Genomic DNA, 14,043 nt, shown 5'->3' with positions numbered 1-14,043 from the left:
GCGGCCGCAGCCGCTGCGAGTTACGAGGGCGCCTCCAAATTACTTGGCAGCACGCCCCAGCCCGGCCAACGTCCGCCCACACAGAAAGCGAGCGAAGCGTCGCGGGGAAAATTAAATGCCGCCATCAGTGGGCTGCGACATGCGATCGCCGCCACCGCGGCGGCTGTCTGCTGTTTACGGGTCGCTCGCGCTTCGCTTTCAATTAGCAGACAGTAAATTCCTGCGGCAAGTGGGCCAGCCGTGGCGCCGCCAAGGCGCCTACCAGTCTCTCTCTCTCTCTCTCTCTCTCTCTCTCTCCCCCCCCCCCCCTCACCCTGTGTGTGTGTGTGTGTGTGTGTGTGTGTGTGTGTGTGTGTGTGTGTGTGGACGCACTGGCAAAAGGCCACCATCGCTCGCTGTTATCACAAGCGCGTCGATTTACAATTAACTCAACGCCGATTCATTGGGGCATTAACTGAATGGAAGGCGACGTCACAGTCAAGTTGCTGGACACGTGAAAGATAGCTCATGTTATCCCAATTCAGAAGCCTGGGAAAGATCATTCCCAAGCAGCATCTATCGCCCGATAAGCTTATTGCCTACTATGGGAAAAGAACTGGAGCGAAGCTCCTTAACAGGGTCACCGCTCAACTGAAACAATACAACATCATACGCCAAGAGCAGTTTAGGTTTCAGGCCAAGTTGACTGCGGCACTTCAGCTCATTCGGGTCACTGAATTTATCCAGTACAATTTTAAAAGGTCCAACTCTAAACTCTTCTTCGTGGATACAGAAAAAGCTTATGTCGAGTTTGGAGCCTTCACCTGCTGGAGAAGCTTCTTACCAATACATCAATTCAGGACTTATGTGAACATTTTGGATACGTTCCGCTTCCTACACGACCGATAACTCTTCCTTAACCTTGAACGGAAGACGTGCGGCACGAAATATCCCATCGCTGGCATCCGCCAGGGCTCTGTCTTGCCGCTATTGTTTAATATTTATATTAACGGCGTGCCATTGGAACAATACGTCCACGAGTCTTTAGGCCGATGACGTGGCTTTCTTAACCACAAGTCCTATTATATTGCAGCTGACTGCGCGCATGCAGAGACAACTGAACTGACTTTAAACAAAACTGCAGCAGTCATTTACAAAGAAACTGCCGATACTGGTCGTGAACTTTTTGATCAAAGAAGACAAGACACCCTGGAAGACTCTCTAAGTACCTCTGTGTATGGCTCGGCAAAGGACTTATATTCAAAAACAAACATTAAGAAGAAAAAAAGACGACATTAAAAATGTTAAATGTCCTGATGCTTATCTTTCTCGACAAAAATCTCAACACGGAAACGAACTTAAAACTCTTCAAGGCGACAGTACAGCTTACCCTTCCATAATGCAGGGCAGCAAAGGGGGACAACCGACAACACTAATATTAAAGTACTTCAGGCTCATCAGAACTAAATGTCTTAGATCTCCCATAGTGGACAAATACACAAGTGATTCACAGGACCCTCACGAAAAATACCTTAGCGACAAGATACGCAACCACAGAACTACCATATTCCAATGGATAGACAATTTAGGATATGTTGTTCAGCAGCTGGAACACTTAGGCACCATCAAACCACATCCTTGGCATAGAGCCTACGTCCAGCGATCTTTCAGGTTCTACATACCATCGGAAAAATAGGTTGTGCCTGACTCTGCATTTAAAGAACCGGCTTTAAACAGTTATTCTCTAGGAATATACTGCAATCCCCTATGTATCACTCACACAGGGATCATGGGGATAAGACTGGAATAATTACTGCACACACAGAGGCATTCAAACAAACAATCTTCCTTCACTCCACATGTGAATGGAACAGAAAGAAACACTAATAACTGGTAGTGGGCTGTACCCTCTGCCATCCTCCTCACAGTTGCTTGCAGATTATAGATGTAGAGGTATATCAGTTATACCAATGGCGGAAGTACATAAAAAAGGATTGAATTGGTTACTAATCCATTCTATTCAATAAACTTAACTGCGAGTGACTTCTTCCTTGAAACTTTGGCATGCTGCGAAGAAATTTTTATCAAATGAGGACGTGATAGTTGCTATTAAATTTTTGCAGAGTCAGGCACAACCTATTTTTCCGATGGGATGTAGAACCTGAAAGATCGCTGGACTATATGTATAACCCTCAAAAGACAGTATGTCGAGAAGTAAGGTGAGTTGTTAATGAAACAAACATTTGTCCTTTGTTTATTTACCAAACTTATCTGCTCACCCTTGCAAATACAAACTTAATATTTATAAAGCAGTGCATATGGCTTCATTACCTAAGTGATTGTTTTATTTTCTTTCCAGTTACCACATTACATCCAAAACATCTCATTCATTATATATGCACACTGCAGGCTTTTTCTCTGCCACTGTATTGTAAATCTGAAATCTTTCTTCGCTTGCAGATGAACACTCAATGGAAAAAAATATTTAAATCCATACAGAAAAGAACAGTGTGTCATGAAAACAATGTGAAACGGAATAAAGACCAAGATAACACAAGAGTGGGAAATTGTTAGTGCAGCAAAATCAGATTAACTTTTTATGTTATAAAAAGATAGTGTTGTCACTGTACCTATACCCCCCCTCCCCTAAACGTGAGCTTTAACATCAAAAGATTCTTCACGAGAGACCTGAATGTTGCTGTCCCCGTTGATGCCCTGTGTGAGCACTGCCATCTGAAATGCCCTTCAAGTGTTAGACATTTCATTCCGTCGAGTGTAAATTTAATTTAGAGCGGTTGTCATATCAACTGCCCATATCTACACCTGTGTTTAGATGGTGGGCATAGTGAAGAAACTATCATACTTCTTGAACATGTCGTCTGAAATTTACAGAGAAAGCTGAAGCTTAGATCGCAGCACACTAGGGATACAACAGCATCTTAAACAGAAATGTTTGACAATTTATGGCAAATCACTACCGCCATTAGCGCCCACGAAATACGCAATGTGAACCCTAAGGCCAACGACAAAATTTCGGAGGCTATTCACGGAGATTTTATATATACCTTTGTTAATGTGAAAATGTATTCAAAACGAAGAAAACGTCTTCAACATGCAGTAACTGTAACATGGATGGATGCTGTGTCTCTTAGTGTAGGCACTTATGTACAGATGTAAACTTATTGTGATGTGGTTGTGTGACTACAGGAAAAGCTCAGCATGGCGGCATCGTGGAGCTCCTCCATAGCATTCAGTCAACCCCTACGCAATGTGGGTAACAACAACTGTTCAACAGTACAACTAGCAATACTGCTATGAATCACAATTAACATAAATTAATGGCTTGTTGGAAAGACCTCAGTTTAATCTCAACATAAATTCGTGCACAAATAGGTGGAAAGAGCCATTATTATTCTATCATAAAACTGACGATCTATCATTCCAAGGATTAAGTGGTGGGGTGTACAAAAAGAATATACACAGATTCATTAGAAGAATCCTTAGGAAATGCAAGTCATCACGGAAGAGATGGCTTATGAAACCACATACAATTGATTTTTTAGTTTTGCCCAGTATGTTTTCTAGTACGAGTCCTGTGGAAATTTTCACTTTCACCATGCTCTGACACACACACACACACACACACACACACACACACACACACGCACGAGAGAGAGAGAGAGAGAGAGAGAGAGAGAGAGAGAGAGAGAGAGAGAGAGAGAGAGAGGGTGGGGGTGGGGGTGGGGGGGGCGGGGGGGGAAGGGGGGTTGCAAAAAATGCAGCGCATTTTGTTGTGTGTTTGTTAACAAGTGCAAAAGTGTCACGGAGATGCTAGTGATATTCCAGTGGCAGACGTCACAAGAGAGGTGTGCATCACAGAAGTTTACTGCTAAAATACCGACGAAGTATGGTACATGAAGGATCAGGAGACACATTACTGCCACATAAATTTCGCCAAGTGACCACAAAGACTAGGAAGAGAAAGACCGAAGCATATTAACAGTAGTTCTTCCCCGCGCCCCATCGTGAGCACAACAAAAATGAGGAAAAATGGTAGTAGCACCTAATGTACATCCCGCCATATACTGTAACACTGTTTCGGGGGTATAAATGTAAGTGTAAGGAATAACAATAATGCAAATACTCTTCCACAATACCAAAATCGTTGGTTGTGTTCAGCAGGTCTCCTGCTTACTAGGTAGATGCGTCCGTCACCGACACCACCTTGGCACTGTGGTAGGACAATTGCATGGACTACCCGCGCACGTCCCCCTCTCCCACCAATCGGTCGAAATTTCCACAGTATCTGTTCTTTTGGACACGCCTACAGGCTGCTGAAAGTTTGGCAGCAATGCTGTTTTCTCTCTGAACTGGGCCAAGAACTCCATTTCTTAGAAGGAAGTAGATCTGAAAGAATCTGCTACTCACTGCTGATGGTCAAATCAGGAGACCTCTCTGTCTTGTCAATGCGGAAAATATCTTCACCTGCAAGAAATCCGTTCACCACCAAACATAGATTCAGATAGGCATTATCTTTCAGGAAGTGAAAGGATTTGTAAGCTTCATGCCTTAAAAGTTGATCATGTGGTCTTGCTGCATCAGCTCTGTGTCCGGACATTAACGGAATTGCTCGGAACACCCACGCATATGTTAAATTCTGAACACCCACCCAACATACCGCTTGGAAAGGCACGTTATGCTGCCAGGGGTTCCAAACTGTGTTGTGGATCCCAGCAGCGTCCGGCCTTATGGTACTCCATACATGGGGCGACTCAAAAGCAACTTACTGCCGACGTGATTTCGTAATTAGCTGGCAGCTAATCACTTCATGTGTAGTTAAACAGGCTCCACACACAGTACGACTGCACAGTGACTCCCTCGTCAATCACTTGCAACGCGTTGCTAACCAGTTGTCAGTGACTGTGCCCGTGTTATGAAGTGACCTGAGTTGCAAAGTGTCCTCGAACATGGCTCTGTATTGGTTTAATTTGAAGGTGAATGCATAGTTTGTTAACATTATGCTTTGTACGGGATGTCGGGAGCATCCCATTTCCTACAACAACAAGCTTCCAGATTACTACAGGAGAGACTTGGCAGGGAAAGCGGGGTGTGAAGTAGGAAAAGAATTTTGTTTTACTTGTGTCGTATACTGCACATATATTGTTTAAAATACAATTACCGGTCTATCAATGGAAGCAAATGTACAAAAAAATGAACTACGTCCAAAGAGGCCCATTGTACCACCCGCCACGATGTAATCCTCTGCCAACAGGCATCACTGGATATCGAGATGGAGGGGCATATGGTCAACACACAGTTCTACTGGCCATTGTCAGGTTTCATGACTGGAGCCGCTACTTCCCAATCAAGTATCTACTCAGTTGGGCTCACAAGGGATGAGTGCAGCCTGCTTGCCAGCAGTGCTAGGCAGACCAGATGATCACCAATCTAAGTGCTAACCCAGCCCGACAGCACTTAACTTCGGTGATCTGATGGCAACCCATGTCACCACTGCAGCAAGGCCGTTGGCTCATGTGAAATTACATTGTCAAGTGGAAACAAACAGTGAAAGGCCACGAATCTCCGATACCTGTAAACACAGTAGCGTACATATGCAAATGAGCACGAACCACCACCACATTTCTGTATATATAACTCAAGATATATGGGTTTTCAAATTAAAAATAATGATGGGTTTCAGCGCTAAAAATCATCTGCACCAAATCACTGTCACAATGATTAACCATTCTGTAAAAAGTTACAAATTTCTAATCCATTTGTTACACATCCTTGGCTGTTACATACATTCTACAGTTATATTTCTTCGGATATTCGGATGAATCCATAATTTTCTTCGTTTTCTTGCTCCTGTGTAATACTAGTAGAGAACCACATCTTCCTCTGAGCTCGAATCTGTGATCAACAAGCCGAGTGTAACCAAGAGATGTCAGAGTGTGACAGACAATACTCCCTCTCTCCCACCCTCGCGCACGGCATCTTGCAGTTTCTCATTTCTGAGTTGCCCTATGTGCAGAACTACGTTACCAGCTAGTCGGCAGCCAGTTATTGATGTATACCACCCGCCCAGCTGCTCTGGACATGTTACCATATCCATTACAATAAGTGGGTCAGCTTCCCAGCAACTGGCAAGTGCGTCTTTGTCAGGAAACACTATAAGCGATTTAATACTCCCTATCATATTAGTCGAAAAACTCTGCAGTAATGGGGATTTTGCTGTTCTGTTTGACAAAGCTACAGATTACCACAGTTATGCACATTTAATTAGTTATGTGCAGTTTACTCATGACAAATTTCATGAAGATTGTTTCTAAACCAAAATAAGTCTTGGAACAGAAGCAACAGATCTCTCAAACACAGCATTCTTTCGTTGATGAAAAGAACCACGGGGAAAATTGTACACATGTTGTGTACAGAGGGAGGTCTTAGAGGGGCTGGAAGCTAAGCCGGACTGCAAGCTTAAATTCGTAACAAGTCTTCTCATTCTACCTGGACACACTGCTTTATTCACTAAGAAGTTCTGGTATCAAAAAGCAGGAGCCCTGTTGTCCTTCATGAGGTTATTCTATCAATGATCCAAGTAGCAAGCAAACTTCATTAAAAATCTGCCATCAAGACAAGGTGTTTTCAACAAATCTGGGCACATTTCCCTAATTTATTAAAGTAACTCCAGCTGGCTTTCATGTAGGAACAGCTTGAAAAGTGTTTATGAACTCAGGAATGAACTTTTCCTCTTCCCTTGTTCAAGACAACATTTGAATTTCGGGAAGTTCATCGATAGTAAATGTATTTAAGCCTGCATGTCTTTGTGGCATCTTTGAAAAACTCAATTCATTGAATGCATCCCTCCAATGTACACAGACCAATATTTTGCAATTGTCAGACAAAATTTCAACCTTCAGAAACCACTATAGCACAAGAAAAAGATGGATGATAAAGTCCATTACATTTCCCCTGCTCTTCATGTGGCTTTAGAAGAGTGAAGAATTGAAGCCTGTGTTTGTAGACAGTTTAATTTAACTCAATGACAACTTTCTGAAGTGGGTAATTTCTAGAAAGAAGCTGATCAATACAACAGCATCAAAGATCTTTTCAGTACAGATCTTCCACATTACTTACCACTGAACAATGAGAGCAATTTACAAACACTTTTCCTCAGAGCCAATTTGAAATCAAGAAGGTTTCATCATCACTGCTTAAGTTTTGGATTTTGATGAAACATCTGTATCCACAAGTCACCATGAGCTTTGATACCTTTTGCAACATACTACTTCTGTGATGTACATTTTCCTATAATGGTGGTCACAAACACAAAACAAAGATCACAATTAAATGGAGATATGAGCTGCTATTTCCAAACTTGTGCAGAGATTTGAAGAACTGATGAAGCAAATTCACCCTTCCCACTTATGTCTTCGCAGGAATAAGATTTAGTAACATTAAAGGTGGATTAAAATGTGTTAACAGTCCTAGCCTCATTCCATATCTCCAGGGGCCGACATGTTACTTCAGATTTGGCATTATTAGCAGCAGAGGGTGCCGATTGCCCTTCCTTGCACTAACTTCCCCTCTGGGAAGGAGTTTGTTTACCCCATATATCTGCATCTGTTATCCTCAAGGGCGAGTACATTTTCTGAATGTTTGCAAATCTTACAGCTAAGGCTTGATCTGGGTACCAACCCAGTATGCACTTAGTCGGATGAAGGAAAGCGCATAAAATACCACATCAAGGCTCGCTGGCTCACTGGCCCTTGTTAAGCCACCACGATATTTAATCCATATCCCGGAAGCACGCATTGCTCGACTACCAGGGCAGGTTTCACAGCAAAGAAATAACTACTTTTAGTGCAGGAGGAGCCCTGTTGCTTATGTTCAGGTCAAGGAGTTTGATCCAAGGGGTTAGAAACCCACAGGCATAAGCTGTATTCCTGTCATGGTTTCTTGCATTTCTGGCGACATTTTTGTTTTGATGCACTAATAGACTGTAGACTAAGGGGTATGTGTTTGGACTGTAGGTACCTGGGTACCGTCACATGGGTCAATTTATTGCAGCCCACTTATTAAGAATGTGAAGTCATCCTGCTTTGTATGGTTCCACCTGCTTCTGTACGCTCTGGTACTCAGACAGTTTGACTGAGCTTTTTTTTGGCATTCCCAGATTCACTCATCCACGTCCTTTAAGTGCTGTGTCATCCCTTCAGCCTTCATTTTCATGTATCACTGCGCGCCATAAAGTAATAAAAATCTGCAGCAAGCAATGATTCTGCTATCAGGTAATGTGTTTTCTTCATTCAGGTTGCTTTGTCATCCAGAGTGTCAATCCCTGGAGGATTTGCCCCATTAAGGGGCAATATGAGATCCACAAAGTTCTCGGGAACTGAGCTTGCTTATCAGTTTTCGCTTCTCAGCTCTTTAATGTGCTGAACAAAACCAGACGAAAGTATTCTGCATTATCTTTGTTTCCATGTTGTGCCTGCAGCCTCTTTTTATAAGAATCTGAGCAACTTCACTGACTTGTTCATTTGTTGTGAAATTTAGTACGCTGCACTGAAAGATGTATTTAAAAAATTGCAACAGCAACCACATACAATTAAGCTCTGAAATGTTCTAACAACTTTCAAAAATGGTTACAAAAATAATTAAGTCTTATGGGGTTATTAGTATCGAAAATAACAACAATATTTATAGGCACGCCCAAAATGGGTACGTGACACCAGGGGATGCCACTGGAGTTGGGTTGGTGTCTCCCACCATATGGTATGTCATCACGGTAATATCATCAGTCACTATACTATCCCTGCACCATACAAAGTTACAAGACGTTGTAGGCATGACAGCCAGCGGCAACACTACGACCTGAACTTCCAACATTACGCCACTTATCCATTAACAATGAGATGCCTGATGTTTGCTGCTGGAGCTTCTCATATTGCTCAAGTGCACAGATCTCTTCGCTCTTACCGTGTTAGTGGCCTACAATAATTTCACTTTCAAGTCTTGTGTTGCTACAAATTCTGTACTACATATTTTAATGTGTGACACTGCTGAAAACATCCTCCGTATACATCAGAATGCTAGTGTCAACCAGGGTCAGATATTAATTCAATGTATCATTTTCATGTGAGAACAGGTTCTGATGGAAATAGCTTGTAAAATTTGATGTGTAATCCCACAATGATAACCAGATTAAAATTTCGAGAGATTTCTACATGTCTCTGAATGGTCAGGAACATTATCAATCACACTTGTTGAACATATAACTTACTACCTGGTCAAAAATGCTGCTATTAAAGGCCAAGGAGGCAGCAGGATGGGGGTTACCTTTATCAAAAGTGACTAATATTAATGTCAAATCCATAGATTGCAGGGTCGATAGCCCAACTGATGTTATGCCTGATGACATTTATCTGAAAATTTAGGGACTAGAACTCTGTACAATATTCTAGAAATTGCCATAAAAACACATACATACATACATACAGAAACCATCATTTATATTACATGAAGTGATAAAAAGGTATACTAATGATAAAAAACCAAGTTCTCTGTTCCTTTATATTCTCATTTATGCCCTACATACTGCATCCGAGTTCTATACTTGTTCACTATTTTTACTGAAGGTGCAATCTGAGAATGGCTAAGAGATGTGGGCCAGTTTCTCAATGTCAATATGAGGCATACAGAAGAACAGACAACAACAATGAACACTGAGGGTTACATGTAAGTTCTAATTGTAATAGAGGAAGACACTTATCCTGTTTACAGGGCTACTGACTAATGACTATCTCTTCTTCACATTCCAATTGCAACCAAGAATTTGTTTTAGCAACCAACCCAAGCTTTCAGCTGCCAGTGTGAATATGTAGACGTTCTTTTTCTTCAAAAACAATTTCATTGGCTATTATTTAATTTTTCATCACAATTATGTCCGCAAGATTCGTGGTTTGTTGTTACATTGTTCTTATGTCCCTATAGTGCAACTAAGACTACATATCAGTACATCTATTACTTCACTTTCTTTCCTGTAAAATAAGAGCCATCGCAAAGGCAGATGGTATCTAGTGCAGCAATATTTTCCTCCTATTCACTATTATTTCCAAGTTTTTTTATCGATGACACCTTATTGAGGAGTTAAAGTGACCTGCTGCTGATGAAAATGAGTGTAGCTAACAACAGAATATAATGTGGGTCTGGTGTCACATGTCAACATGTTTTGTGTCACAAACTGCATTCTCATTAGACAGATTCGCATAACTACACATATTTATACAATATGAATGTCAGTTCTCACAAATGAATGGTATTACATGTAATGTTCTACAAGGAGTGTTAATGCATTTATGCGTTATTTGAAAGCAATGATACATAGCCAAAGTCTTCCAATTTCTGTCAACTGCAAAGGAAGTTGTGAAAATGCAGCAGAAAAAAATGCTGCTTCGATTAAAATAACTTTGTGATTGACACATCTGTAGTGGGGAGTGGAGTTGCCAACTCATACACAACATACCACAAGATTGTGTGATAGACCGTATTGTGCACACCAGGAAAACTTATCTGACGTAGCCAGGCCCAATCTAGTTCCATCCCACACCCTGAGGATCCTGTATTCCCTGGAAACCCACTGCTGCTTGTGCCTGTAGAAGGCGACAGCAACCATGGGGGGCCCCGAGAACGAGCTGCAGTAGGCTAACCCCTGTCAGCTACCACTTGACTCATGAAATGTTAATCACAAAGTTATTTTAATCAAAATATACACTTGCAGCTGGGGTCACGTCCACAACCACCTGCTCACTAATGAGTATATATGAAACTTCAATTTACAGTATTGTCTTTGAACAAGGTAAGACTAACCGATGAGTATACTGACTAGCCTTGCAACATACTTTCTCACAAATATTTACAGTTCAGGCTTTACGAAAAAGCTACTACTTTCATGGGGAATTTCCCACGCAAAACACTGATTATTGCTGTGAAAAACTTGTGATAGTGTATCAATTCCTGGTGACCTGCAAAGCCTTTCTTCAAATCTTCCCCCTCTCTTCTGTTATTTTCATTTGGTAAACACTGCAGACTGAAGAACAATGGATAAGAAATGATCAAAAAGAGTTTACTAAGTGACCACCTGCCTCTGTGGACAATGAATTGTACTTTGAATGTTTCCAGGCAATCTCCAGCTGACATTAAATATGCTATGAAAAAAATTAAAGAATCACATACACGCTCTTCAATTATGCCTCTACATTCTGCATTGTCAATTCTGTACAAATTTTTTTTGCACTGTATGATAATTATGTTTTTGCTGAGATGCAACTGTCATGCCCGTGTTAGCAATTTCTTCTCGTCACATAAATAACTTGCTTTCATGATGATCTCTCATCTCAAAGTGTATCTGATGTTTCAAATCCACACTAATCTATGAGGCCATTTTTATAAATGCCTTGTGCTTTCATTTCATATTATTGGTCAGCATTTATTAGCCCAAAAGCCACTTTGGGCTACGAAATGCAGACCAATAATATGAAATGTTTTGTTACTTTCCCAATTTAAAGAAACAAAATCAGTTGTTCGTCTTCGACATAGTTTACAACTGCATACTGGTGATTTTCCACACTGTTACAGTACACAATGAAGCTTATAGCATCTTTCAATCTTTCAGCACGAGACAACAAGCCTTCGTGTGACATTACACATACCAAATATTTTGTAGCAGCGTAAGATGATGACGCTAATAGAAAATGTTAGCTTTTGCAAACTTTATACTAATTAGTTGAGTGTTGCTGTAAGACCACATATGAACGAACTGATATCTCATTCAAATTTAAACTGGAAGTAATACTAACTAACTACGATACCCTGTAACATTTCTGCGATTTTTATCTTTTAACTAACACAGGATTCCCTAACTTTGGCATGATGAGTACATATATGCATTAATCTTTCTTCCTTCCTTTGCATTGTTACACTAAACAAATTTCAGGCACATGCCTGAGGATGACTAAATTTGTTTGAAACCAGTAACGTCCATGAGAGAAACAACTGAAAATCCTGAAGAAAATATTTGGCAACATCTGTTGTATTTAAATTCTCTCTGTGTAAGGAGAGAAGTGGTATGCACACCCCCAGAGCTTATTTTAGCATAATGATTTTGAGTACTTACTCTCATCAGTCTGAGGAGCTGAGAGGATGGCACTGTGTTTTTTCTTCACTTCTTCCACATTGGCTTGTATCTTGTCTATCATCTCCCGAATCTCTTCCACCTGTAGATGGCAAAATTTGTTATTACAATATCATCAAGAAAGATATTTCCTTTTCTTGCTGAAACATAGTAAAACTTGTATTTCCCATTAAACTGAAGCACACAAGAGCAAGGAGCAGCAAACCCAAAATTTTTACATCCCTCATACATTCAAGCTCAGTTTCTTCGGTGGACAGTAGAGTGTCAGATACTTTCTTACACATTTCTTTTGAGCATCTTCATCTAAATTTTGGATTATTCTGCTTTACATTATGTTTCACAGTCATTCTCAATTTCCTTTTTTCTCTCTCTCTCCCCCCCCCTTAAGAGAGAAAACAAAACCTGTCTTTGCAAAAATAAAAATTACTACATTTAACCAATTTCATAAATAATTTATTTTGTTAAGAAAAAGTAATTTTCATAACTTCCATCACAGTACAACAAAAATGTTAGCTCAAAAAACATATGACTTCATTTAGCAATTTATAAATACACAAAATGTGAAACATTAAATTATAATACAAGCCATACACCACACAGACAATTCCCGAAGAAAAACTTATTTTCTGAACTTTAATGAAGGTGCACCATAAATCCCCCCTGGTAGTTCCACATTAAAGATAAGAAATATCAGGCAGCAACTAATAAGATGGAAAGACTATAGAGATTGCTTTACAGAAGGCCAGCACACACTGTTTAGAATATCAGAACAGTTCACCATGGAAGATGAGTATCATAGCAAACCATACACTGCTAAGGAACTTCTTTTTCCGTTTGTACAATTGCATATATACATGACTGTCATATGTCATACATATGTTCCAGATTTGTGGCGATCATAAAAGTTTCCAATCGATGAAAATATTTACTTCTATTGCCTTTCAGACACCAAAATAGTGGTTTATATCTCCACTGAGGATATGTAACACAGCAATCCATAATTGCTGATATTCTAAGACCAGACTACTTCTATTCACAGATAATAAACTAATGAACACTTGAAATAGGATTAATGGCCCAAGTTATGATGTTGCAACAATAATAACTTCAACATTTTATGCCAAGAAAATAGGAGCACCCCATTCCACACCTTTTAGAAGTTTCAGATTCCTTAGATTTACACAAGGTTTCTTAAGAACACCTGCCATGAGCATGCTAAGAACATCCCTCACATTTCATTGCACAAATCAATTAGGGAAAAGCTTTCTAAATTCTAGGGCATATAAAGTGAAGAAACAGAGTTAGTAGCCATTCTTTGCTGGTTAGGCACTGGTTTAGTAAAGCTTTCCTGAAGCGACACTCCCATCAATACGTAAACCTGCTGTGTCACTGACCTTAGACAAAAATGAATGGAAATCAGAAAACGAATTCATGGAAGATCGATTGTATAACCTTCTGAAGGATTCACCAGGGACCAAGCTCTGAAACAAGTTTCTGACATATGCTGAAACACCTCCATTTCCACTATCCCGATCAGTTGACTGCGCCTCCTGAAAAATTAAGCATGAGCTCATTGACAAACCATTTCTGCACCTCAGTTGCCACAAATGGTGAGTACACATGTTGAAAGTAAGAAATGGTTTGCTTTTGGCAACATAATAGATATCCTTCAAAAATCATCATGAAACATCTAGCAATGTAATGAAGATTATTTTATCAATTGTCAGATGACCAATAATGTGGTTTGAGAAACATACAAATATGTACAAGAAGTTAATTTGCAAGACACTTGAGTATGCTTGGAAAGTCCTGAGAGATGACAAACTAAATATATCAAAACATATTTTAAAATCTTTATATGACCACAACAC

The 14,043-nt window shown here is 40.3% G+C and overlaps 1 protein-coding gene across 4 annotated transcripts in view; it reads right to left on the bottom strand.

The window, feature by feature from the left end:
- The window catches only part of LOC124604224 (syntaxin-1A), a 344,075-nt gene that overhangs the window by 324,320 nt on the left and 5,712 nt on the right, over nucleotides 1-14,043 (bottom strand). For 3 of the 4 annotated variants that reach the window (XM_047136460.1, XM_047136461.1, XM_047136462.1), the window contains exons 3-4: nucleotides 13,567-13,722; nucleotides 12,155-12,254 (exon numbers count right to left, since the gene is read on the bottom strand). In XM_047136460.1, coding sequence (XP_046992416.1) covers nucleotides 12,155-12,254; nucleotides 13,567-13,722 — 256 coding nt within the window. The remainder of the gene's footprint in view (nucleotides 1-12,154; nucleotides 12,255-13,566; nucleotides 13,723-14,043) is intronic. The other variant, XM_047136463.1, reaches the window with a different exon arrangement.

The sequence above is a fragment of the Schistocerca americana genome, chromosome 1 (assembly GCF_021461395.2).
Source record: "Schistocerca americana isolate TAMUIC-IGC-003095 chromosome 1, iqSchAmer2.1, whole genome shotgun sequence".
In the NCBI taxonomy this organism is placed as follows: Eukaryota; Metazoa; Arthropoda; class Insecta; order Orthoptera; family Acrididae; genus Schistocerca; species Schistocerca americana.
This window is presented reverse-complemented; position numbering and strand designations above follow the sequence as displayed.